Source organism: Terrapene carolina, unplaced genomic scaffold (genome assembly GCF_002925995.2).
Source record: "Terrapene carolina triunguis isolate 2854851 unplaced genomic scaffold, T_m_triunguis-2.0 Scaffold193, whole genome shotgun sequence".
Classification (NCBI taxonomy): Eukaryota; Metazoa; Chordata; order Testudines; family Emydidae; genus Terrapene; species Terrapene triunguis.
The window spans coordinates 660,282-687,191 of NW_020664544.1; the positions used below are offsets into that span (position 1 = coordinate 660,282).

The following is a 26,910-nucleotide window of genomic DNA, read 5'->3' on the forward strand; positions in this document are numbered from 1 at the left end:
GGGGGGGGCGAGGATATTTTTTTGTGTATTCAAACCAAACACGGGCACCATGCAACACGATCTGCGGCTGGGAATGGCTGGAGAACAGGATGTGGATAGTTATTGCGGATTGCTTTGTGGGACGCTGCATGTTTCAGGGTGCAGCTGCCCATGACGGGGAGCAATACAGATACTCGCCTGGCTCTCGGCTGCTCTACACGTTCTCCCGAATAGCACCCGCTTGCTAAAGGGAACCACAGTTCATGGGGTGCATCTGCTGGGACTGACCTCTCCTCCGGGGCCAGGTCTCCCCACGGGTATATCACAACTGTTTAAACAGCGTTTGGATGTAAGTAAAATGTCTCGGAAGGGGCAAATTATCTGTCCTCCACTCGGGGCTGACTAGAAATCCCACTGGGTTATAGTCCACCCCAGGGAGCCTTCCCCTCCCAGCTCACTGACCCAGATCTCCTACTTCCTACGGTGACCCTGCCTTACAGCCGGAGCCAGTCCCTTCCAGTGGTGAGTCACCAGCTGGGCGCCAGTGACTCACCTGCTGCTTTTGGTCCTAAAAGATTATTGGGATATTACTTCTTCGGCCCAGGAACAGTCACTGACAGTTCCCCCCACTTCTCCGGCCTCCGTTCCAGACCCCACCACCTGTCCCCGTGCGCGCTGTGTGTGTTGGTACAGCCGCACATACACAGGGAGATGTGCGTACAGGAGATTCTCACACACACACACACACTCTCTCTCTCTCTCTCTCTCTCCCTTTTTCTTCACTTCATCAAAGACTCTCCAGCACCTGAATATTCCTCTGCTGAGTGGTTCCTTTATCCCAAGCAGTCAGCACAGCAACACCCAATCCAGAAGTCTCCATGGTGGGGGGGTGACACATGCACCCTGATTTGCAGCTAGCGTCTCTCAGTCCTAGAGACTAAAAGAAAAGCCTTGGGAAGGCAGGCTGGCTCCCGCAGCCAGCGCCGGGCCCTTGTCTAGGCCCGTTACTGTACAAAACAAACACCACACACACACACACATTATTTATAGCCCATTTGTCACATGATGGAGCAGCTCTTGGCTCGGTCTTTCCTGATCTCTGTGTCATTCAACAAGTCCGTCCTGCTGGGCATCTGAGACGCCCGCTTCAGTCCCCGCTTGGAGTTGCTGCGCTTGAGATTCTTGTGCATCCTGTTCACGGAGGCCAGCGTGGTCACGTGGAAGACGTCGCGCACGCTGTTCTCGGAGACCTTGGAGGAGCATTCCACGTAGGCCACTGCCCCCATCTGCCGGGCCAGCGTGCTGCCCTAGGAGTCGGGGAAGGGAGAGAAGTGTTTGCACGGCAGCCACGGGCAGCATCCGTTCACATGGCATCAGCCTGTGTGGGCTGGCAGCTGCGGGCAGTAAGTGCAGCTCAACGGGGAGCTGTTCTAACCCAACGCTCATTCATCCCCTCTCCAAACTGTGAGAGCGCTGGGTGCAGACAAGCCGCCTGCAGGTGCCAACGGGATGGCAGTGCCGGGAACGCTGATGTCAGGTGCCGGTTCACTGAGATCCCAGCTGTGGGCAGAATCAGCCTGTGACAGGCAGGAGGGCCCGTTCTCAGCTGTCAGGAGGGCAAGGCGGCCTTCCTCCTCCTCCCCCCGACTCTCACTTGGTGTCCGAGGCGCGAGAGGGCTGGGTACAAATCCTCCCCCGAACTAGGCATTCAATTCCAGGTTCTTCACATTCCTGGCCCCCGGGCAGGCAGCGTGGCCTGGGATTAAGAACACGTAATGACTTACTCAACTGCCACCCAGGCCTCGGGCAGCTCCACATGCCGGAGCTCTGCCACGCTGGACGCTTGTGCCCAGGCAGGGCTCCAGGAGCTCGTGCGGGGCTGTGCCATTTCCACAGGCCAGCCTCAACAAGCAGTAGGGCTGGGACCACGTTACACACAGAGAGGCCAGCAAGGGAGGGATGGGGGGGCATTTTTGTGCTGCTGGCGGAAGTTAGAGCCGCTCAGCCGTTGTGGGGAGACAAGGGACAGTAACTGCCGTGCTCACCATGGTTAGATAATCGAGATAAATGGCACCTTCAACGAGTCCGACTGCCTGTGGGCAGTGAGAGAACAGGCTGGTTTGGGTTTCGTCACCCCCACTTCTAACTACAAGAAACAGCTTCTTTCTTCTCTCCACCCTTTGCTCCCAGCTTGTCCTGGTGCAAGGGCCCCAGAGTTACCAGGCACTGGCTGTCCAGGCAGTTTCCCATCTATTAGACCGTTCTCTTGTGATTGGCACATTATTACCATGAATTATTTGAGACTGGGGTCCCATTGTGCTGGGTATACACTGAGACCTCCCTGGCCTGTCAAATAGACAAAGGCCGGATTATTGTCCCCATTTTACAGGCAAGGAACTGAGGCCCAGGGAGTAGTAGAGACTTTTCCAAGGTCACCCGTTGAACCAAGAGCTCCCCAGGCCAGTGCCTTAACCCCACACAGGTCCCATGGCAGACGGAATCCCTCCCCTCCAGTTCTGGATAGTGGACCCTAAACCCCCGCTGCCTAAGCGTGGGAATTTGCTCATCACTCAGCCAGAGACCTGCTCCTTAAATGACTGGAGCCCTGGCACCTAGAAGGGGCAGTGGGAGGACTTGTGAGCTGTGCGTCTCCAACGCGTGTTTGTGCCACCATCTCAGCTGCCAGGCCTGCACCGACACCCCGCTGGTGAACCCGGAGGGGAAATCATCCCCTCGTCCCAGTGAGTGACCTTGTGTCCTCAGCACAAGTTACCAGCATCAGAACAAGCAAAACCACAGCATCATTCATCCCTCCCCTGCAAGCTGACGCTGTGGCGCCATAAACGGAGAACCGGTTTCAGCCCACAGCCCGACAACTCCGAAGGGGATGCCAGGAGGCTGCAGCCGGTGCAACACGTCTCTCCCCCACCCCCCAGCAATGCCAAAGAGACGAGGCTGAGGACTGAGCTCAGGAGCAAAGTGCTGCTGTCTCAGACCTCGGCTGCACACAGTTGTGCCATTTCACCAAAGACGGGATGTTAAATGGTGCAAACCGCTGGGTGGATGTGCCGATTTCAGTTTAAATCAGGTTAATTTCAGATTAGTTTGTATCAGTTAGGAATTCGTTTAAGACAAACTGAAATAAACTGCTCTTGCACCAAAACACGCGTCCACGCGCCGGTTTGCATCAATTTGATTAAACAGATTGGAAAGGCTCCAGCTTCAGTGGGCCTTGCACTGGCGCCCTGCACAAGGGTGAATTTTTCCTTTGGGGCTTTCACCCCCGTTCACTCCATTGAAATCTGGCAGGTAAAACTCCCCCCCCCCCCAATCAAAGACAGTGCGGCAATTCCCATGCATTTCGCAGAATTGGCAGCAGTGCCTTGGAGAGGTTATCGGGTACTGGGCAGCATGTACCAAAGCAGCAGAAGGCAGGACCGAGTCCGTCTGTGATCACACTCCTGCGTGCTCTGGGGGAACGTGTCACACCCAGGGATGTGTTCACACACCTGACAGTGAATGGCTCATCCTGTGGCCTGCAGGGCACCCGACCTGAGGGCCAGTCTCGGGGTAATGGAGCAGTGGCCTCCTTGGAGCAGCAGTTCGGAATGAAGCCCAGCGCTGGTGCTAGACGCACCCACAGACAGCAGCTTTCTCAGGGTATGTCTACACTACGGGATTAATCCGAATTTAGATAATTCGAATTTGGGAAACAGGTTGTATAAATTCGATTGTGCGCGGCCACACTAAGCACATTAATTCGGTTTTTAACCACATTAATTCGGTGGTGTGCGGCCACACTACCCCTAATTCGAATTAACAAAATCGATTTTGGTGCTACTCCGCTCGTCGGGGTGGAGTACAGAAATCGATTTTAAGTGCCCTTTAATTCGAAGTAACTGGCTCCGTTGTGTGGACGGGTTAAGGATTAATTCGGATTAACGCAGCTAAATCCGAATTAAAGTCGTAGTGTAGACCAGGCCTCTGTCTTACTCACAGCTTGCTCCAAGCGGAGGTCTCTCGTGATCAGAAGTAGAGGGTGTTGCCAGTTTGCACAACAGCCTCCAACGGGCCATGATCTGCTCTGATAAGTGACATTCAGCGCTAGGGCTCTGCCCCCAACTGCAGTCACTAAACGCTGGCTTGTGGCTTTCACTCCACCTAGGCTGCAGCAGCCGCAGCCGGCCCGGCAAGTCACCCTTATCACCGAGCAGGAATAGGGGGAGAGAGAACTGCAGCCTCATTTCCCAGCCTGGAGAAAGAGCTTCCGGGAGCCCTTCCACCTTAGAGCAGCCCCACCCCCCGCTGCCTTTACCACCCACTTTATAGGCGAGATCAAGTGTCTTCATCACCTTCTAGGAAAGTAATTTTAGCTGTTAGGTGCTAACCAGAAACTGACGCCTGTGTGCAGAGTAACGGCTCCTGGGAGGCGCCCGCAACCTGAATATTCAGTGAGAGCGCTAAGAATATACCCAGCCCGCCTCGAGGGCAGAGAGAAGAGCGTCTGTGAGCCAGGGCTGCCTGCTCCATGGAGCCTGGGTCAAACCAGCCCTGGAGCAGGCAGAGACAGTCCCACGGGAGCTGGGCTGCCTGGGGCTAGCAGGACGTAGGGCATTGCCCCCCAGAGCCCCCCCCGGAGAAGCACACCTGCTCGTGTGTGATGGGGATGAGGCGCTGCTTGGAGAGCTCCCGGAGGATGTTCAGATCTGTCCGCATGTCCAGCTTGCAGCCAACCAGCACGATCTTCGCATTGGGGCAGAACTCCTGGGTCTCCCCTTGCCACTGCGGGAGAGAGCAAAGCGGGGGCGGGGTGAGATGGCAGCTCGCAGGGCTCTCCCCCACCCCACCTTCGTCCTGGCAGCTGGACAGCCGCCCGGGGAACAGCAGGAGCCAGCAAAGGGCATTAGCAGACTCAGCCCTTCGGGCACAGCCCCTTCCGGCCAGCAGGGGGGCATAATGGGGGCACCTCAGGAAAGCAAACCTGGGTGCATTTCTCCCTCCCGCACTCCCTGACCCGGCTCCCTCAGGGGCCACCAAGCCAGCCTGACTGGCAGATCTCCCTCGCAAGCCAAGCCTAGGGCAGCACAGACACCGAAACAAGCAGACTGGCCCAATACGCCTCCACAGTGACCGCGGGGCGAGTTTGCGTGGGTGCTTGGTTCGGAACAGGCGTCCCTAGCCAGATGCAGGAGCCCCAGCAAACCCAAATCAGTGGCACAAGGAGGGGGACTGGTGTCAAAGAGGCCCGGGGTCCATGAGACACAGGGGTGGGGGGAAGGGGTATGCAAACCGCACCTGGATTCGCTGAAGCTAGACACACCAGAGGGGACTTTGCCATATCCCATTACAAACGTTCAGCCAATACACATGCTGGGAGTGGCTGGGTCCCTGGAGGCCAGGATGGGAAAACACCGGGACAGTCGAACATGAGGCTTTAATGGGCTGAGGCTGGGACAAGCTGCAAAGCCGGCCAGCGCAGATGCCGTTTCCAAGCTGGGGTCACAGCTGTTCGAAGGGTGAGAGCTCACCAGGGCACGTTATTGACGGTCACAGGCAGGGAATTAGCAGAGTGTCTCTTGAATAGGGGGCTTTCTGCTCACTTGTTCCAGATGTGCCTTGCAGACCTGCTAAGCCTAAGCTCCCCTCCCCCACCGTGGGCCCCCAGGAGGCCACTTCTGGGCTTAACTATGGACAAGTAACGACCACACAGTCTGGTGCACAGATCTGGCACTTCAAAGGGTGCCCCAGCTGAGCCCTCTGCACAACTGTTTCCAAGACACCGCAGTCAGCAGGGAGCTATTTGCACAGCAAACACGGAATTGGTTTGCAGTTGGGAGCCATCAAAGCCCGTCAGACTTCAGAACACAGCCATGGCCAGTGGCCTTCGGAACTGGGAGCCCTGTAGGAACAAGCGAGGGCATCAAAAGGCCATTTCCTCTGCTCTCACTGGCAGCTCAGTGGCTGCAGCAGAAAATAAAACCATCCCTGTGACCGCTTCGCCCCCCACCCCTCTCCAAAGAAGATTTGTCTAGGTCGCCCTTGCTGTGATCTGGAGTCAGCTACCTGGCGACGTGCTCAGTGCTGGGAGGTGCAGCCGGACGGTGAGCAGAAACTCCCAGCATCTCAACTCAGCCAGCCTTGACTCAGAACTACCAATATCCTACTAGAGGAGCTGATGGGAAAATATTCTAGGCAATTAAAAAATGACCTGGTGCCCACGGTCTGATGGAAAAATACATGGCTCAGAATAGCACCGGTTTCATTCTGCAAACGTCAGGGCAGAGCAGCCACAGCTGGACTTGGAGAGAGAGAAAAACCATCTATTCCACCAGGGGGGTGGGGCTCAGTGTTTGCTTCCCCACAGACTGTCCACACCTGGGGCCAGGGACACGCGCAGCCTCTGTGCTGCTCAGCAATTCCACTGCCCCAGCAGCGGATTGCACAGCTCACGGGAGATTCCACGGTCTCGGACATCACTGCCAGGTGCCATGACTCAGACTTCTGATGGCAGGTGCCTAAAATTCCTTTGTAGCTTGAACGCAAACATCAGCATTCTTCCAGGGGATAGAGATCCCGGAGAAGGTGGAGCAGCAGGATCACCCGAACTAGGCTCCAAACGACTGCAGCCCCGAAATGACACCCAGTCCCCTGCACTGGAGAGAGAGGGACCTGATTCTGGTCTGTAACCAGGCAGAAGTTAATCTGCATGAGGCAGATGCTGGAGAGGGGCACACAGGGACTGGAGTTTGCCGTAGGTCCCAGGCACAGGGCTGCACTGCCAATACCTGTCAGGATTAAGGCAGTGCACCACGAAAGCCCAGGCTGTATAAACTAGCAAGCTGTTTGTTTGGATTCTCTCAGGTGGCTCCTTCCCCCTCAGTGCGAGGTGCTGTTTATATAAACTAAGGCTCCACGAATCAAACACTCGTTCAGGTTTTGCATCCTAGGCATCAGATGGACAGTGATAATAAAGATTCCTCTGCTGAATTAGCATCTTGATCCAGGGCTGGAATAGGCAGCTTTATTATCCTTACTCCTTTGATATCAAAAGCTAAACCCTATTTCCACTTCATGGTGTCTTAGGCATTCTCCTCACCTCTGAAGGCTGCAAAACCTGCGCCAAAGGAAACAAGGCATCTACTCAGAGGTACTTAAGAAATCCCTGGTGATTTAGGGTTTATTTTAAGTTGCCATATCAAAAAGACATTGCCTAATTGTATTTGAGGCATCTGGGAAGGCTGTGCGGGGAAGATCTTGCATTTAACAGCGCAGGAATGTCTGCAGACAGAGCCATAAATAAATGCCAGCTCAAGACAGTTATTAGTGGGTTTCTTGCTCATTAAGGTAGCAGTGATTTGCTGTCGCTATTATTCTGCAGATCCTTAAACTGGGCAATGAGTCTCCTTACTGTCCGCATGCAGCCTGCCGCCCTCCAAACAGCGAGAGCCAGATCCAGGGAGCTGCTTTGGATTCAAACACTGAGCCACTGACTGAGTTGTTAAAGGGTCTTTGTCCCCTTCGCCAGGATCTCGCAGTCCCAGCCCCACCTCCCAGTGCTCCCTATCAGCAGGAACAGCTGAACAAGAGGCATTTGCTTCAGCTCAGCAGTTGGCCAAACTTTGGGGGGTCACCAGGCCAGACATCACAATGTGACTTATTCAGAAGCCAGAGTCTAGGCCAGTCCAGTATCTTGGGGCTTGTTAGCGGGAGCAACAATAGATTTCTGTAGGGCCTTTCACTCCACAGGACTCCAAAGTGCTTTTCAAAGCAGATATCAGTCACGGCGCCCCTCTGGAGTGGGACAGAGCAGCTGTTTCAGAGCACAGCAATGATGCACCGCAGTGAGAACCTACTGGAAATTGCAGGAGGAATCTCAGTCGACGGAATGTAATGGCCCATCCGAGTCTGGCCCTGTTACAGTTTTATATTTGGCTTTACAATGGCCTAAGCTTCCGGGAGGGGTGAGCAGCAGCTGTTCATTTATGAAACGGGGAAGCAGAGACACCCTGCCAGCTCCGTCCACACTGACCTGAGGGGGACTGAGCCAGCTAACGAACACTCCAGTCACCGGAGGCCACTTCTCGACTCTGCCGTGAGCTAATTCCTAGCGCACCGGCTCCTGGGGGTGCTAACCAGGGCTTTGAGATGCACAGCGCTTTCCGAGGTCTTCATTAAAAACAGAACAACACCAGCCAAGCCACCTTCTCCAGCACTCCAGGAGCTGCATTATTCATACGGGCTCCTTTCAGATTGAAATGTGTCACTTTCTGCCGCAGCCCAGGTGGGGGGAGACAGTAGCTGCTGACAGGGGTAGGGATGAGAAACGTGGCCTCCGACCTGGCTCACGGCAGGGGACTGGCCCCTCCAGAAGGGCACAGGCATCAGGAAACTCACTCCAGGAAAGAGCTGGTCCTTTCCCAGGCAGTGTGAGCACCCTGAGGGAGGGGGAAGCGCACCGGGTGAGCAGGTGTGCATAGGCCATCTTGCCCCACCACTCAGGGCCCCGTCCCTGCGAGCGGAGAGCCTGACACCATTCTGAGCTGGGTGTTAGACAACGGCCAGGACACACTGCCGGACCTAGAGGGTCAACAGGGCATTCACCTGGCCCATGGCAATGCCCTGACCCCATTTCCACAGGCCTCGGGCTACAAATTCCCAGAGGCACAGCAGGCCTCTGGGAGAGGCACCCTGGGCTGTATTGGCACGGCGGCCCTGACAGAGCATCGGACACTGACCTTCTTGAGTACACTGTCCAGCGTCTCTGGGCGGCTGATGTCAAAGCAGATGAGCACGGCGTCCGAATCGGGGTAGGCCAAGGGGCGGACGTTGTCATAATACGCTGAGCCTGCAACAGAGAGAGGGAGGTGAGCTGTTAGTGGAGACATGTTCCACACCCCTGGATTGTACTAGACAGGAGCTAGGCGGTCCGTTATTCCCGGAGCCTGGCGAGGGCAGGCCAGGCAGGCCTGTTCACTCTCCCAGGTGCCAGCATGTTAATTCCAGGCACAGCTGATGGTGACATCGCTACAGAACTGCCCAGGTAATATAATTAATGCCAATCAGTCTGGGTTTATGGACAATAGAACCTGTCAAACTAATCTGATATCATTTTTTTGATGAGATTACAAGTTTGGTTGATAAAGGTGATAATGTTGATGTAATATACTAAGACTACGGTAAGGTGTTTGACTTGGTACCACACGACATTTTGATTAAAAACTAGAATGATATAAAATTAACATGGCACGTTAAATGGATGAAAAGCCAGCTAACAGATAGATCTGAAAATGTAACTACTGAGCAGGTGTTTCTCTAGTGGGGTCCTGCAGGGATCTGTTTTTGGCCTTGCACTATTTAACATTTTTATCAATGACCTGGAAGAAAACATATCACCACCACAGTCAGCCAGATTCCCCCCTTTTTTGGGTACATAAAAATGTGCCGTGTTTGGAGAATAGGCCATAGAGGAACTCCAATTCTGTATTCTGCAGGATTTCTGACGGAGCTGGCAGGGTGCGTGCACTGCTACCTACCCACCCACCCAGCCCTCAAATGCAAATGTCAGCCATTAAAGTCGGCATCCCATCATGTTTTTATTTGAAGTGCATTCTGTGTGCAATTGTAAATGCCTCAGTAAACAGTAATGGAGCAATCAGCTCACTGCTACTTAAAAACACTGTTACAGTTTTATATTTGGCTTTACAATGGCCTAAGCTTCCGGGAGGGGTGAGCAGCAGCTGTTCATTTATGAAATGGGGAAGCAGAGACACCCGAGTCCTTGTTGAATTCACGATTCTTTTTTCCTCTTTCACCAAAAGAATCCCCCACCCCGAGGGTGCGGAAACAGGACACGCTTCCTGTCGGCAGCCCCTTGGGAATACTCTTGGCCGGCACTTTCCCACTGCGAGGGAGGGAGTCCGAGCACCCAGGCCTGGTGTCAAATGGCCCCTTGATGGAGCGCAGCGCCTGATGAATTATGGATGATGACAGTTCACATTTCCGGAAGGGTGAGAGGAGAATAGGCTAATTCTCTGCCGGAGTTTTTGGCCATGAGAATGTAGCTCTCCTCCCCCGTCGCTGGCTAAGAGAAGGCTCCGCCATACGGGCCGATGCACAGCACCAACCAGGAACTTGGCAGACAAGAGGACAAGGCCCTGCCCCAAACTGCCTCCCATTGAAATATCCCTCTCCTCCATGAAGGGAGGGGGAAATAAACCACCCGGAGCAGGGTTTCCTCGTCTGTGTGGACAGGCTGAGCACGGAGACCTATTCATTCCCTGTTCAGCCCCGGAGAGGGAGAACATTCTGATCTCCCCATCCCCTGGCACAGCAGGCAGCCCCCCCCCCCCCCCCCCCCCCCCCCCAGCCCTCAACGGGCTTTCGGGGAATCCTAGCGGGACACACGTGCTAACCCTGCAGAGCCCTCCCACTATCACAGAGCAGGACACATCAACTCCGCCCAGCCAAGGGCCATGCCAGAACCCCGAGACCAGCCCCCCAGGTGCTGTGCAGGGCTGCCATCTGCTCGCTGGTGGAGTGCTGCATGCCGAGGCCTGGTACTGAAACACAGCGGAGTTGTGGGCTGCATGTTGGAATCCCCTGAACCATGGAGAGGAGGTTAGCAGATCACGGGACGGATAGTGCAGTTCCACGAGCCAACAGCCCAGTGAGCGTTCAGGAAACCTAGAAGGCTGGGGACGGGGAACCAGACAGGAATCAGCTCACCACGCACCCTAGAGACAAGGCGGGTGAGACACGCTTTCCTCGCCCACCTTGTCTCTCTCATGCCTGGGACCAACACAGCCACAAGAACACTGCAAACTGTACGAATGACTGGACGCTGTTACCGAGCAGCTTACCCAGAGCCAGAGCCGCAGGGATAGGCCATGAGGGAGCTGGGGATGGGACTGTACAGAGGGAGCGGCTCCTGACAGCTCCACCGTGCGTCTGTTAATCTCAGACGTGCGCCGTTCGTTAGGGTCACATCTGTCCCCGAGTGATCCCCATCTGGGGAGGGGTCTCCCATTCTGGGAGCCCAAAACGCCTTGAGCCGGATTTTCCAGAAGTGCTGAGCACTCCGGACTCCTGGGGACTGGAGGAATTCAGACTCACTGCAAAATTCAGCATAGGGTGGCCCCAGCCGACCCGGCTCCAGCACAGGGCACCCGCTTTTGAGCAATCGGACTCGGATGCTCCAGTCTGGGCCAGTTAAGGCTCCTGGCCCAGGAGGGAGAGTCACCACCAGCCTGCACGCGAGAGCCCCCTGCCAGCTGCCTGTGCTCCCACCTGCCATAACTGCCCGAAAGCCTGGCCCGCCCCTGGCGTGCCCCGTGGGAACACGCTGCTCGTCTGTGGAGGAGGCAGCCAGCATGCCGAGAAAGCAGCTGAAGCCCCCAGAACGCTGCACCCTGCGGATCCATCCGGAGAGTCCTGGCCCAGCCTTAGGCCCGAATCACCTTGTCTGTGGCTGGCAGATCTGGCACCAGCAAATCCCTCCGTTCCCAGCTGTCCCCGGAGCACCGAGCGGACCCCGCTCCCACTGAGTCAGAGGCTGCTGGTTAAGGTAGCCAGAGCCCAGCAGGGCTGAGCTCCGCTAGGCAGCCGGTTTCCAGGCCCCTCTTCCAAAGCCAGTTCGGCAGCTCGAGCTCTGGCACAGATAGACACAGGCTCTGCCGTCAGAACAGGTCACGGGGCCCCCCCGCTGCACTGGGACCCAGCTAACGGACATGGGACCCAGCACAGATCTCTGCACGCTCAAAGGAGCTTGGACAGAGTCTGTATAGAGCCTTTATCCCCCTGTCTGGGCAGGACTGCACCCTCGCCCCCCCCCCCACGACACCCTGCCCCACACACCCCCTTGTTAGAGTTCCTAAGTTTTAAATAAAGGTCTCCGGATGCCTCCTCCCCTCTTCCAGTCTGGGCGACTTTCCCTTTTGTGCAGATTTCGGCTCCTCTGAGCACCGTCATTGCTACAGCAAACTGTATCATAGCAACATGCCATTTCCTGCAGCGGCTCCCGCGGGGCTGCGGAGCACGCCTGGCCGGGCGAGGATGCTGAGTAATGGAGCACGGCCCTTTATTTAGTCTGTGCACCACCGGCAGCGTCACTACCCTCCCGAGTCACACACATTTCGGCAGCTTCTCCGGCCGCGTGAGCATGCGCTCGCTGTTCGGGGGCTGCCAGGGCAGCGGGGCCCTCCTGCTGATGGGGAGGAGGCTCCAGGCCAGAATGGCCTTCGCACCCCCTGACGTGCTGCTCCCAACTCAGGAGCTTGGGAGAGGCCCAGAAGCAGAGTTTGGAGTCACACCCGTGTCACTCCTGGCTGGTCCAGAAACCCACCAGCTTTCCAGAGTCCATTCCAGCCGTGATCAGCAAGGGCTGGAGCAGTCTCTGCCTGGCTAGGAGCCCCGAAGCCAGAGGTGTTCTGAGGCAGAGCAGAGGAGGGGCTTGGTTTCATATCTCCCTAAGACCCAGACTTTCCGATGGTCTTTCGGGGAAACGACTCTCAAATTTGCCTGGGGGCCATTTTAGAATTTCTGCAGCCAACACTTTGACAATCAAAGGCCCCGGTTCCCCCAACACCGACTCCGGCTTTGATTGGCTCGCTGACCACTCTACACCTTTCAACGATTCCAGCAAGACGCCCTGGAGACCTGCGGTTTAGCGCTTTCAAACGCACGCACGGGCTCGTGGGCCTGTGGAGCCGACCTGCCAGGACTGCCTAGGACATACTCCCTTCTGGACCCAGGCCTGCAGGAAATAAGATCGATGGGCATCTGTCCATGATTAACTAGACTGAGTCAGCCTCCAAAGTCACTGTCAAAAATAAAACCAAGCGCCTGAAATTCAGAGGTGACTAGCTCCTCTCCCTTAGCAACGCCATGCCAGAGTTGTGACTCAGCCAGGAGTCTCCTGTTGCTGGGCACGGGGCTGCAAGGCGCTGGTGCCTTTACACCAAACAGTGCTAAGCTCCGTTTGTTGCGCCTCAGCTGTTCTGAGCGATAATGAGCCTCCGAGCCCGGGGCCCCTCCAGCCAACACGAGCACGTTCCAAGCTGGGACAGCGAATACGGATGCAGAGCCCCCGCGGGCTGGGCAGGAGGCCCCCACCAGCTCCAGCTTACGCAGCACAGAAAGCTGCCGAGGGGCCAGAATCTTTGAGCCTCAGACTCTACCCAGAGGATTCGCTGTAAACTCTTCCTCCAGAACCCACAGATGCTGCAGTGCTTCCTGGAGTCCTGCCAAGGACGTCCTTTACAGAGCAAGGCAGCGGCTCCAGCCAGAAGGCGCCAAGCCAGCCCATAGATTGCAGAGCCTGCTGAGAACGCCCCCCCTTCACTAGAAGGATCCCAGCTCCCGGGCACTGGGCAAACAAGCCCACTAGCTGAGCACCCTCAGCCTCCGCTTTGTGCGGGAAGGGGGCTCGGCTCGTTTTTCTCGCCTGGTGCTCACAGGAGGCCCTGGCTCTGTGCAGAGGGGTCACACCATTTCTGCCAGTCCTGGCATGGCAGCAGGCTATGCAAGGCTCCATTTCCACTCCCAGCTCAGATCACACATGGGAGGCCGTGTGGCCATAGCTGTAAACACCCAGCTCCCCAGCACACAGCGACCCTGCAGCCCCCACCCCTCTGGTCAGCATTCTCACCCTGCTTTGCTATAGGAGCTGGATGGGAGATCCTGCTTGGCCCTTAGCTGGACAGCGGGTTCATTTTCTAGCCGCAAAGGCTGTGAATCCACAGGAGTGACTCGGATACACAAACATCCCCCCAGGCGGGCTGGGAAACCCTGGGCGTTTGGGGGACGGATGAGGACTAGCGGGAGAACAAAGCTCTGCCTTAGGAGCAAGCACAGCATTCAATCACACAGAGCCTCGCCAATCCCGCCGCTTTACAATTCCAAGGCTACAATCCCGGAGTTAATATTACATGAAGTGCCAGCTAAACGCAACTGCTTTCCCGATTAGTCACTGCCCCAGCAGGTCCGGCGAGGATGGAGGTGTTAATAATAATAAGAATAATAGGAGATTTTATTCATCCTGTGAAAATCCCAATATGCTTTACAAATGCACGGGATAAAGGAATACTTCACCCAGCCTCCCTCAGGCTGGAAGACAACAGCCATATGACAGCACACAGCAAATCTACACAGTCATTTGGGACGGGGAGTAAAGAAGGACAAGACTGAGGAAGGATGGTCAGAGCACCAGTCTGGAGCTTAGGAAACAGGAGTTCAGTTCTCACCGAGTCTCTCTGCCTCGCCACTGGGATAACAGCCCCGCTTTCCCAAAGAGTGAGTGAGGACAGATGCATGAAAGATTGCGAGGGGTCAGACAGCGACAGGGGCAGGTAAGCGCCTCGGCGACTGCGAGAGGACTGACGGCCGACTGTGATTACCCCAGCGGGACCGAGGGGACCGACCAGGTGGGATCTGTGACGGCCACATGTGGGCAGCAGCCCATCAGCACAATGCCCCCTAGCATCACCCCAGGGCAGTCATCCACACCTATTCAGAGGGAAGAGCACCCCCTGCTGGGGAAAAGACCACTTCCTGCAGCACCCAAGTCTCCCCTTGGGGGTCTCCCAGCCAACTGTGCTCTGAGCATAGCCCTGCTTAGCTCATGAGCCCTGGACAAGGGGCGAGCCCACGGTGAAGGGCTGCACAGGGGGCAGTGAGGTAGAAAGAGCGAATGGGTGGATGAGCAAAGGCTGTGAGCCAGGGCACAGGCAGCACAGAAGGTGGCGCAGAGTGAATCTACAGACGCCAGTCAGGTGGCATCCACGTTTCTGCCACGGCAGCAGCCTGGGAACACCTCTGCCAGGTACGGAGCTGCACAAGGGAGCAGGACTGGCTCCCAGGGCTCTGGGTGCCAGTGGCTGAACTTGCAGCCTCCTCCATGACACAGCCATGCACGGGGGAGCAGCGAGCCGCATCTCCCTGCTGCGTGAGGATAGGGTGACCAGACAGCAAATGTGAAAAATCGGGACGGGGGTGGGGGGGTAATAGGAGCCTATATAAGAAAAAGAACAAAAATCGGGACTGTCCCTATAAAATCAGGGCATCTGGTCACCCTACGTGAGGACAGGAGGTTCTTCTGGCTGCACCAAGTGGTCCACGAATGGGATAAGAGCAGAACAGGGAGGGAACATGATGCCCCAAGGCAAGCCTGAGGGAAGTGGGCTTCATGCATACAAATTATTTTTTGCGGACCCCTCACTCTGCTCACTCCTCAGCTGTGTCTAGACGGAGAGTTCACAGAGACAAGCCTGAACCCAGTGTAAACCCCTTCCTTCAGCTGCCTTACTGTTTCCAGCCAGTCCCGGCCAGCAGATGCCACCACCTGTCTGGCCCTTCCTTGCTCCCTTCCTGCCCTCCGCAAACTCCTGCAATTCACAGGTCTGAGCAAAGCCTTTCTGAGCGATAAATGCAGTTGGGTTTTTCTCTCCCGCATCCACCTTTGTGCTTTGAGGTGTCCTTGAATGGAGCCTCCTGCAGCAGGCAGCTCATTTGCATGAGAACGGCACAGATCGTATATAACAGCCCCGCTATTGTCCCCCGCCCAGGACCTGTCCAAGGGGAAGTAAAGACGTGTAAAAGACCCTGGACTGAAAACCTGACAGTGAATGAAAGGGACAGAAGTGGCAGCCTTCCCAGAAGTCTTTGGTAAACAACGGCCAGGCCAGTCCCCATGGGGAGCTGGGAACCGGCCAGCTGATTTTCTAAGAAATGTTTGGTGCCATTTTCTCTGCAGATGCACTGAGAGGGGACGCCCTCCCACGTCTCCTGGCAGCTACCGAGGGCCAGCTGAACCCCAGGAGAGTGCAGGGAAAAGGCAGCCCAGCCTTCCAGAGCCGGTTAAACAGCCTTGCGAGGACACGCCTAGTCCCTTTGTCCCTCCCAGTACAGAGTGTGGGGAGGTTTGGGGGTTTGCTATTTGTCTGTAAAAGGCCCAGCTGGCATTTACAGGAAGCAAGCATGTCATGGGAATCCAGCCACTAGCTTGCCAGCTCGGGATGGGCCCAGCCCTGCAGAGATCCCTTCACTGAGATGTGTGTGCAACGCTCACCGATAGCTACACGAATCCATGTGCACCGACTGCAGACACATCCCCAGATCCTTTACTTCGGGGACTGGCCCGAAAACAAAGCACTCAGCGGCTGGTGATGCCAGCCATCGGGACTGGGAGCTTTTTCTGTCCCACTCTCTGGAATTCCTTCTGATGCATCTTCCCGTCTTGCGAAAACTCTCCGGAATACACGTGCTTCCAAGCTGCGCATCCAGTGGAAAAGCCATCGTCAGACTGTGTGCCCCCTCGGAACCCCAAGACACCACAGGCCCATTTGTAACAGGGGCATTGTAGACGCCATTGAATAAAAGCTTCACAAGAGAGGTTGTTATTTATACAGCACCAGCAATCTGACCGGCTCTTTGCAGCGGTGCGGGAAGGCGGGGTCCCTGCCCGAACGACTTGACAATCCTTAAACTACAGAGAAAAGGTAGCATTCAATGAGAACTGGCTCCATGTCTCTGGAATGCGACAGAGCAGAATATTTAAATGTCCCACCTCTTTCTAGCTAGAACTGATGGGCAACGTAAGCAGGAGGCCAAGAAATTTGGCTCAGTGGTTTGCGCATTGGCCTGCTAAGACCCAGCGTTGTGAGTTCAATCCTTGAGGGGGCCATTTAGGGATTTGGGGCAAAAATCTGTCTGGGGATTGGTCCTGCTTTGAGCAGGGGGTTGGACTAGATACCTCCTGAGGTCCCTTCTAGCCCTGAGATTCTATGAAATTAGCTACTGCAGCTTTTTATACAGCAGTAGCTGTCAAGTCAGGAAGATGATCTGAGCTTTCTTTCATTGGCTCAGAGCTCAGCTTCGTTCTCCTGATCTGCAACAAGCCCGTTCCCCCTGAATAAAAGTCAGAGGAATTTCTTGTCAATTGATTCGCAGGCAGCAGCGATATTCCCGAGCAGATTGCTGTGTGCCCTCCTGACCCCAACTCAGCTGGGCACAAAGATCCATGACCCCAGCCTAGCGGCTCAGTGTGCGCCGTGGTGGATAATGCAGTCCCTCCTGATGCAAGACGCTTATTTCAAGCAGTGGCATGGTGTACATCCCAGTTCAGGCCAGGAATCGTGACAAGTGGCAGAGGCAGGAAGCAAAGAATTCTGGTGACAAACCCAGGCGAGCCAGCAGTCCGGGCCCTGCTAATGGGGATAGCATGACAGCTGAGCCCAAAAGCATGCACCAGAATCCAGAGCAGGGATGTTCGCAGCACAAGTGGCACAATGCAGCAACAAGTAGCAACTATCATCATCATCAAAGATAAAGGTCAATGACACCAAAAGTGAAATGGATCTAGTGAAACAAGGGAGAACAGAAGCAAGAACACGCCAACCTCCACCCTGCTGCAGCTGGAGGCGGTTCCATGTCTGCAGACGAAATGCAGTGCTTGTACCCGGCCCTTCTCTAGCACTTTTCACCCAGAGATCTCAAAGCCCTTCACAAAGTCTTGTTATCCCCATTTTATTTATTTCTTGGCGCTTAAAACAAGCCGGAAGACGTCTATCTGCTGCTCTGGGCACCCTAACGTTATTAAAAGCAACAGTGCAACATAAAGAAACCCAGCTGCAGCCGACCCCATCATCAAAATGCCATCCCCAACACAACCAAACAAGCAGGACTTTCTCAACATGCACCTGCTGACGCATTTCTCGCCTCATCTTGAGACTCCCCCATCAACGGCATTTACCACAGGGAGACAGGACGCCCAGGGACGTCAGAAGGAGTTTTGGCCAAGGACGCCCTGAACTGCTCTGCAGAAGTTACAGCTTAACGAGATCAATTCAGCCACCTTTAGGCCAGTCCTCAGTGGGGATCTAGGGGAGGCGATTCAACAGCCTAATACCCCAAGAGTCTTAGCGGAGATTTGCGCCTGGCAGGACACTGCTGCTGCTCCTGCGCTGTTGCTGTAACCCCGAAGTCAGCGAACACCAAGCAGAATAAGCGATCATCTGGAAAGCGCATGACTAAGACAACAGCTAATCAGCTCAGACAATTAACCTCTGCTCCTAATTCTTGTGCTGCACATAGAAAAAGCCAACAAGTAAATTACAAACTGGCCCAGCTGGTGGGTTTTCCGAATGGAGGTGACCAGGATGAAGGGGGTGTGGGATTTACCCACTTTGGGGGGGGGCATTTCTGGGCCTCTCGCCGGGCCTCGTTACTGAACAGTTGTCACTCACAGGAAGTCCAGCTTGTGTCGTTATTGGCAGAGGAATCCCCCAGTCGAGGCGAGGGTCAGGGAGCTGGTGCCAAACTCTCACCGTGGCTGTGGCAGCTCACGGAGGGAGAGAACCGCACTGGTTCACACACCCGCACTTGCTGGGGGCTGAAGACATACAGCAAGCTCAGGCATGCCAGGCAGGAGCGGCTCCAGAAGGTCCATAAGGCGAGCTTTGCTTCTCCTGGGGAGCACTGGGACTGGGAAGGGTTGGGCCGAGGGCGTTTCCAGACGTTCAGCACACTCAGTTTAGGGAAGCCAGGACCAGACCCATCTAAAGCCCCAGGCCCAGCACCTGGGGGCCCCTCTGCAACGTGTGCAGTTTGCTCTGCAGGGTTTCAGTGGAGCAGGCAGGTCTCTAACCCAGATGGCAGCTGTCTCAAGGAGTCCCAGGGAGCAGTTTTAAATGCCCCAGAGCATGTGGTGGTGTGCAGATGGCCTGGCTTGGGAAAGGAGTGGAGACTGGCTCCCTGGGCCAGTGAGAATGGGGACGTGAACACGGAGGGCATGATGGTCTCTGGTTGCCTGGCTGGTGACTCTCTAGCAGCCAGTTCTCAGAGTGACTGGGCACTGGCTCCAGCACACGCAGCTCACCCAGTTTCTCCAGCCCGATGCTAGAATCACGCTGGTGGCAGCTGATGAAGTAGACAAATGAGAAAAGTCTCTGGGCGTGACCGTGACACATCCGGAAGCCAGGGGCTTTCGGCACCACAAGCACATTCCAGATTCTCCCTGGTGCCTCCTAATCCAGTGCCTGGATTACAGCAAGGAATGGAAGTGGCAAGCCCACAGGTTCCCTCAGCGTAGCTTGGTTCAGGCACCATGCCACTGGGCTTCACAGGGAAATGTCTCTGGGGCCAACCGAGCACATGCAATTATCTCCCAACGAGCTGAGATGCTCCACGCTTTGAGTTCCACGTGTCTAAACGGCTGGCAGCCTGGCGAAGAGCACGGGGGCTTCTGCCCGCACTAAGGGCTGGAGCTCATAAACTTGGCAAGCCTGGCATGAAAGGAATGCTGCATCCTCACCATTCCCCAATGGAGCAGGGTCCTGGAATGCCATGTCGCTCCGGCTCATTCACAGCGAGCTTGACCTTGTGCGATCCGCCACCCCTCCCCCCTCAAATCAGGACTCCGGCATTCCCCCACAGCTCCCGCCCCCATGGGCCAGCCTGACGTTTATTCGCATTTCTGGAAGGGAAAAGACGTGGGATTCTTGTTACCAGTCTGGCTGCTCGGCCCCTTTGCTATTATAAAGATAAGCTACTGCAGGGCCCGGGTTCCTAGGGGACTTGCTGCTCCAGGGGGCTTTCTGCAGTTCTGTTTATGTCGCCTGCCATGATAGGAAACTTCCCCTCCCCCTTACAGTTATTTGTATTGCTGTGTATTGCGCTAGCAACCCCAATCAGCCGCCATTCAGCCGGGCGCTGCAGATGTGCCGAGGAAGAGACAGTCCCTGCCCCAAAGCGCTTACAGTCCAACTAGAAGAGACACAGAGCTGGGGAAAGGGAGCATTATTCTTCCCATTGTACAGAAGGGGAAGCATGGTCCGGAGAGAGCAAGTGACTGGGCCAAGGTCCCACAGGGAGTGTGTGTCAGAGCAGGGAATGAACCCATTGCTCCTAAGTGGCAGCACAGCCCTTAACACCCGCCTCTCACTCCTAAACCAGTCACCCTCCCATCACTACCACCTCTCCAGCCCCGTCCACCAGCAAGTCTCTGCATGCTTTATAGGCCTGTAGGAAGGTTAGCCTGCCAGCCCACCTGTGAGATGGAAAAAGGCCTGGCACTGCAGAGAGCCACGCCCTGCCCCTGCCATATGGGGGCCAGAACCGCATTGCTTGGCAGAAAACTTTCACTGTTGTGCCACACAGCACCCCAGCACCCAGCGCCCCCTCACTTCACTGCTGCATGGACCTGCTCCAATCCCATTTACCCCCTGTCCTGCTAAATGACCCTGGGCCATCCCTGCGCAGGGAAATCAGCCTCTGCTAGCATCTTCCCAGACACACAGGAAATCTATTTCAAGCATCAGCATTTCTGCCGCTAGCCCTGCGACTCCCTAAACTGCTGTCCGATTGGTTAGTGACCTGCATGAGAATGTGAACCAGCTGCACATATTTTTAGGCTTAACTACTTATTTGTTCTGAGGCAGGACACAAGTACGTTGACGGGGGGCATTTGAGGAGTTATTCTGGGATGAAAGGGCAGCTCTGCATTTCTCCTCTGCCTCAGAGAGCGAGTGGCACTGAACTCTCTCGTCCTTTCCCTGGGACTAAAAGAACCCGCCGGGGTGATCCTGCCGGCACTTGCACTGGGACTCTGGGAATGAGAAAGCACCAAGAATCCATGGCAAGGTCACCCTTAAACCCCAACCCTATTCAGCTCCTTAATCTCATCAACATTCCTCACGAGCTCCCACTGAAGAGGGATTTGTTATCAGAAGCGGTGGGTTCCCACACTCCAGACCACAGCAAGGCAGCCTGCTTGCTGAATGCCAGAGGGGAACGGGGGTGGGGAAGAAGTCCAGATTCACGGTGTCATTCTTGTCCTGAAAGCACAACCACCAAGGCAAAAACACGACCCACAATCCTGCGCCGAAGCAGCCCCACTGCTGCAAGCGGCAGCACAGGCAGACGGCACTGCTTAAATCGCCCGAGCCCTGAGATTAGCAGGTCGACAGGATAGGTGGTAAAGGCACCAGAGTCCTAGCTACACTACAACTCCCACTGTCCCTCCTACGGGTGGTGAATTCTGGGGCCCATTCTTTTCAGCATTGACCGGTGCTGTCTAACTGCCTTTAGGGGGCTGAATCGAAGCCAGTGCAAAGCACGGAGTCAGGCCAGGATCCACACCAGTTACACGGTTGGCGTAGTTCCCCCGAGCATCAACAGGCAGCCCGCGATGTGCATCAGCAAGGCGTGCCCGGGTCCCAAGCAAGGATAAGCCGCCTTAATGCAAACTGCAGCTTTGCCTGTCTGCACGAGGGGGCATCGTAGGACGAGTGCAGTGCTACTGGTGTCAAGGGGTGCTGGCCGTTCGCACCGGCAGCGGCTTTGTCTGCACGGGTCTGAACTCCACCGCACAAAGGAGGCCTCGGATTACTTGGCTCACTTCCTGCCCTTTAAGGGGAGAGAACAGAGGGATTAAATCCCAGACCGACCAAACCCCATTGACTTGCTGCTTGTCCCACGGCCTCGGAGAGGGGTTCCCGACCCATGTGTCATTGGAGGCTGTTTCTCCAAATCCAGTAACCAGAGCAAAGGAGGGCGTGCTGGGGAAGGAACGCTACCACCAGAGCCATGGAGGAGAAAGGGAGGTGGATGGGAGAAAGTCACTCTGGTGTGAGCTGGCTGCAGTAAACACACCGGAGATACGCGGGGGCAGCAGCGACTGTTGGCAGGGAGTGGGAAGAAGGAGCGTTCAGTTTGCAAACTCTGAGTCACCCCCTTTCAGGATTCAGCTGGAGAGCTCGGTCACTGGGAAGAGGGCAAGCAAAGCCTTTAGCCACTGCACTGCTGGAGAGAGAGGGACTTGCTGAACCCACCAGCCATTCCCATAGAGAGCAAGATTTTCCATAGCTAATCAGACCATTGGGCCAGCAAGGCCAGTGACCAATGCCTGGAGCTTCACGGAAAGCAACCTCCCCGCCCCCCTCCAAATCACCAAAACACAACCAACCTGCCTAGCCCTGTTACCTGGCCAGCCATCAATCCACCGAGTGGAGACCCGCTCAGAGGCCTGGAAATGTCACAGCCTCACCTCAGCAAAAATGTCCTGAGGGGTCACTAACTTACCCAGCCCTTTTAACAGCTGGCTGCAGGTTCTCGCTACGCCTGGCAGGGGAGGGGGAAAACCCTTGCCCACATCAGATTTCAGGCACCACTCCTGAGATCTGCGGAGGAAGCAAGCCCTGATGGGGGAGATTATTTACCAAGCCACCAGGGTCACAAGACAAATATGAGAGTCTCCCAGTGCAACCGGTACTTCCAGACTGTGCCGAACCAGCCTGCGCCTGTGCCAGCACATGCACCTCTGTGAGCACAGAGACCAGAATGCAGGCGCCGTGCGGCTGAAAGGCAGCAAAGCAATCTCTCCTCTGCAATGAGAGCACCGCAGCTCCCCACTGGAGTCCTGGGCCCGGCAAAGCTGTTCCCAAAGCCACGGGCCCCCCTCCCACCGGCAAAATGCTCCTCTTCTCCAGCCTGACAGGTGGGCTGTCCCCGCCTCCCTACCTCCTTTCACGCAGGGGCATCAAACTGCTTCTTAATGGTTTCCAAAATGCACATAAAAAGGGCGAGGGGAGGAACGGACATCCCTGCTGTGCTGTAAAATGGCACCTGATGCGATTTCACTCTCACGCTGTGTCTGGGTGTAGGACCGACGGCCAAAGAAACAAACACCGAACACGACTGACGTCTGCCGGGGCACCTGAACCAACCTCTTGTTCTCTTCATTGCTGAATGCATGTGTGAGCTCTCGGGACCTGGGGTGAAATTCCTGGGGACGGGGTGCATAATGCTTGCACTGGCCTCATCTGCACAGGAGGCTTTACCCTCGCTGAAGGCTTTTCAGGGCCAAGAATTCTATTCTAGGCCAGGGCCACCTTCCAACTATGAAAAACTAAATGGAGAGTTAAGGGTTAAAAGATTTTCAAGAAAAAAATCCAAGTCTGCAGTAGGATTTGGGATTAATTTGATTCTCATGGCTGCAGTCACCCTAACGAGATGTACCTGTTCCCTCGCCATCTGCTAATGTCAGAGCCTGGATTGGCCACTTAGCAAGAGGGGCAAATTCCGCCTGATAGGCCCACATTAGCCAGCCTCCTCTGCACGTCACCTGGCTCCATTCGCCTCAGGCAAGCTGCTCCCAGGAGCTGCACACGAGATCGTTGTTTAGAACACGATTACCAACAGGCATCTCGTACAGTCAGACAAGCGGTGGCTGCATTTAGCTCCAATGGAGGGAGTTTTCTAACTGGAGTGTTCTTGCCCTAGTGCCCGTTTCTGGACACGGGACCATCCCATGCAGCTCTACACACTTTCACAACTACCTAATTGCAAAGAAAAACAATGGCTAGGCAGCTCCCCAGCCCAGGTCTCTTTACAAATCCCAGAGCTTCAGCTTCAGTTACCAGGAGCTGGCGAGTGAGAAAAATATAAACCAGAGTCTCAAAAGGAGAAAAGAAGGAGCTACCCAGCAGCACCCTTCCCTCCTGCGGAGGATGGAATTTAGCAGGAACAATACTCCCTGCCTGGAAGCCAGTTAAAAGGGGCAACAGGTAGCCCCCAGTCTAGAGAAAGAGCATCCTGCAAACTGCCACTTTGCACCAGTGGGGCAATTAGCTGCTCCAGATCCTATCAGCTCAGCTGCTTCCATTTGCTATTGTGTGAAACTTATTTTACCAAAAGCTTCTGTTGACAAGTGTGTCCAAAGGGAAGTGGAAATTCAACAGCAGCTCACAGTCTACAGCTAAAAATAGCAGTTTGATTAGGGGGGGAAATTGGTGTGTGTTGCTTTGCAGGACTATTTATTGAAGAACTAGCTCTTGAATAGTTCAAATTCAAGCTACAAAGGAAGGGAATTTATCTGGGAAGCTACCTAGTGACCTCTCTCCACAATAACCCATTAAAGAAGGGTTTACATGTTTCCGAAGGAGAAGGAGAGAGAACGAATCAAGGTCCGTTCACAGCAAAGAAGAAAGGGAGATAAACGTTGGATAAAACTCACTTCTTTTGTTTAAAAGAAAAAAGTGTAGAACTGAGTGCGTCACAGAGCGTGCTGCAGGTGTACAACATGTACATAGCTCTAAAACCATTTCATTGCATCATTTTCTTTTAACATTTGTAAGATCAAAGCAAACGTTCTGGACAATTCCTAAAAAACACCAAGCGCGTCAAACATGCTGCCATGCACTCGAAAGCGGACGTGTTTAATTCTGAGATGCAGACGCCCACCGCGGAGCCATTGGTCTCGAACAATCATACCCTACCCCTGAGCTGCTGGGGACAGGCCTCAAGGTTCTACAGTTCAGAAACTCCCCCAAGCAAATCCGAGGCAATTATTCTGGATAACAAAACTCAGTATGCACAGACAAAAAGCCATGAGAATGACAGGCTTTTCTGCTCCCACCTCATTCCCTAGCAAGCCAAGTGTCTGATTCACCACTGCACTACGCTGGTGTAGACCATGTAGTACCCCACCGTTAACAGGCCCTAAAGGTTTAGCAGTGCAACTTCTGCTGAATTTTGTTACTGGGTGTTCGGAAAGACTTTATACAGACACATCAGTTCAATAATTCCCCAGCTCTGAACCATCGCTTTGTGTATTCAGTCTCCACAGTTTCTGCCTCTAGGTAAACACTGGTAGCTGAAGCCTTTCCACTTCATTGTTTCATCCCTTGCTCTACCACCTCCAACAGCTGCCCTGCCAACCAGTTCACTGCTGCTGCTGCTCCTGCAAAGGGAAAGACCCTCTTTTCTCGCAAGACAGAGGGTCCTTTCGGCAGCGCACACTTCTCACAGGTCAGGAAGCCCTTAGTGAGGACTTCACGGCTGCATCTTGCACGGCAGAGCTAGACCAGCTACTAGGGGTAAACGGTGCTAATCCCACAGCTATAAATTAAGCTATCAGGCAAGGGTGAGATTTAAACATTCCAGAGCGAGAGTATTCCGACTTAAGGTTTCATATGGAATATAATCTCACTTCTCTTTCTGAATGCAACAGTCATCGATAGGAAAAAATAAACAAGAGCCTTAATTAACCTTCCCAGCAGGTTTCTAGCACAAGCGCCCAGCCAGGTCCTGGCTAAATTTAAAGGTGCACCCAAATTTGTTTGCTAAATGCCAACATTTTATCAGCACTGCTACAAATAAACCACTTGTGTTGACTCCCGTTTCGTAAGGCTCTCGGTGGTTGTGGAGGGCTGTATTTATGGCTTCCTGCATGATCTCAGCCGAGGACACAGACAAAAACAAACAAACAAAAACCCAAAACCATTTGTCAAAAGGAAGAGAGTAATGAGAGAAAGGAACCTTCCTGCAGCACATTCCTCACCAAGGTGAGGTCTCCAGTCTTGAGAGATTTCCCCCCCCTTTTCTTGCTAGCCTCACCTTGCACAGAAGAACTGGTTTTATTATTACGCAATTGTATCCATTATACAACTAAAACAGGAAAGACACTGAGTGCTGTACAGCAACTGAACGTAGTGTAGAGCAGCACTTCTAGGAGACTCTTAGTGCAAGCTACAATCCATCTATAGGGGTTACTGTGTCATTTAGTGCATCAGTGTTGGGCCAGACGTGGGGAACAACTGGGCTTGTGTGAGGGTGCAGTGAAGCCCCGGGCTGCGCAGGGAAGACATGGACACTACCCCTGTATCCGAATGCAGCCAGTGACATTTCGAAACAGCAGTGCAAGTTCCAAGGAACAAGTAGGCATTAGCGGGAAAGCCAGTCGTCGTGAGTGCACACAGCATGCAGAGTGGGTCTACAGCCGCACGCAGGTGTGTAACGATAATAGACGGATGTGAAGGCTGCCCACACCACGGAGGGGGATTGGTTTGGCCTGGTACAAGGTGGTATAATAACCAGGAGTCGCAGGTTTCCAATAACAAGGAAAATCTAGGTTAACTGTCAGGAATTGCTCCTAGGGGACGTGCTCTTGCTGCTTACGGAACAGTCTCCCAAGGGAAATGGTAAAAGCCCAGGCCCTGGAGACATTTACAACTGGATTAAATAAAAACAGCACGAATTGGCAGAAAAATCCCACCCCTGGAGGTAGCTGCGCCCTGTTTCAGCTCGGTGGGTTTGGGTTTGGTGAAGCGGGATGGAAACAGAGTTTCTAACCCTCAGGGACTAGCCCCTTGTAATACAGTGTAGGGCATGACCCTGCATTGGCCCGGGGGGAGAGGGGGGCAAGGAGAGGGAGAAAGGACCCAAGAAACCTCCCCATCTCTAGTTTCTGTGAGAACAACGCAGTTGTCAGTTCAAAGGTCCAACTGCCATAGGTCTTAGAAGAGTCCCAGCAAGGCAAATTGTAGGAAACTATGAAAATACCCACCCTGGCCTCCCCCAATAACCCATCACTCTGTCTCCTCCTATGGCGTGCGGGGGTCGGGGGTGTCACTAATTCTGCTGTATTACTTTAAAACCCCTCACCTATCTGGGCAAGGGGCACTGCCACGATTCCCTGCGTGGGAGGAAGACACAGATCTGCGGCTGGGTCTGGTGTGCCCCACACGGGGAAGATCAGCACCCAGGCTGCTATCATCACCCCATGCCAGCACATCAAAGCTGGCAGGCTGCCTCCTCCTGGGGGCAGGGGGCTCTGCAAACCTGCGTGGGGAGCAATGGGGGGATGGGGGAGAGCAGGAGAGGGAATGGAGAGAGTTGGGGCCCCAACAGGAGGAGTGGGGTGAGGGAAAGGGCGTTCCAGCAGGCAGGAGGGGAAAAGAGGGGTCCCAGTCCTGACTACTGAATCCAGGATGCAACATTCTCATGAACATTTACCAGCCAAGCCACAAAATCTCCCCTGCGCCCCCACCCGGCCTGTCTGCCCCCTCACCTGAGGTGTCCCACATGTTGAGCTCGATGCGCTGCTTGTCGATCTCGAAGCTCGCCGTGTAGTTCTCGAACACGGTGGGGACATAGTTC

At 54.7% G+C, this 26,910-nt stretch overlaps 1 protein-coding gene across 1 annotated transcript; it reads right to left on the reverse strand.

Annotated features, from left to right (window-relative positions):
• Nucleotides 1-734: 734 nt before the first annotated feature.
• RND2 (Rho family GTPase 2) lies at nt 735-26,904 on the reverse strand. The gene is made up of 4 exons (XM_026654795.2): nt 26,822-26,904; nt 8,715-8,824; nt 4,627-4,761; nt 735-1,286 (listed from the first exon to the last, which is right to left on the reverse strand). Exons 1-4 carry the CDS (start codon nt 26,835-26,837, stop codon nt 1,038-1,040), a joined length of 510 nt encoding a protein of 169 aa, XP_026510580.1. The 5' UTR covers nt 26,838-26,904; the 3' UTR covers nt 735-1,037.
• Nucleotides 26,905-26,910: the final 6 nt, after the last annotated feature.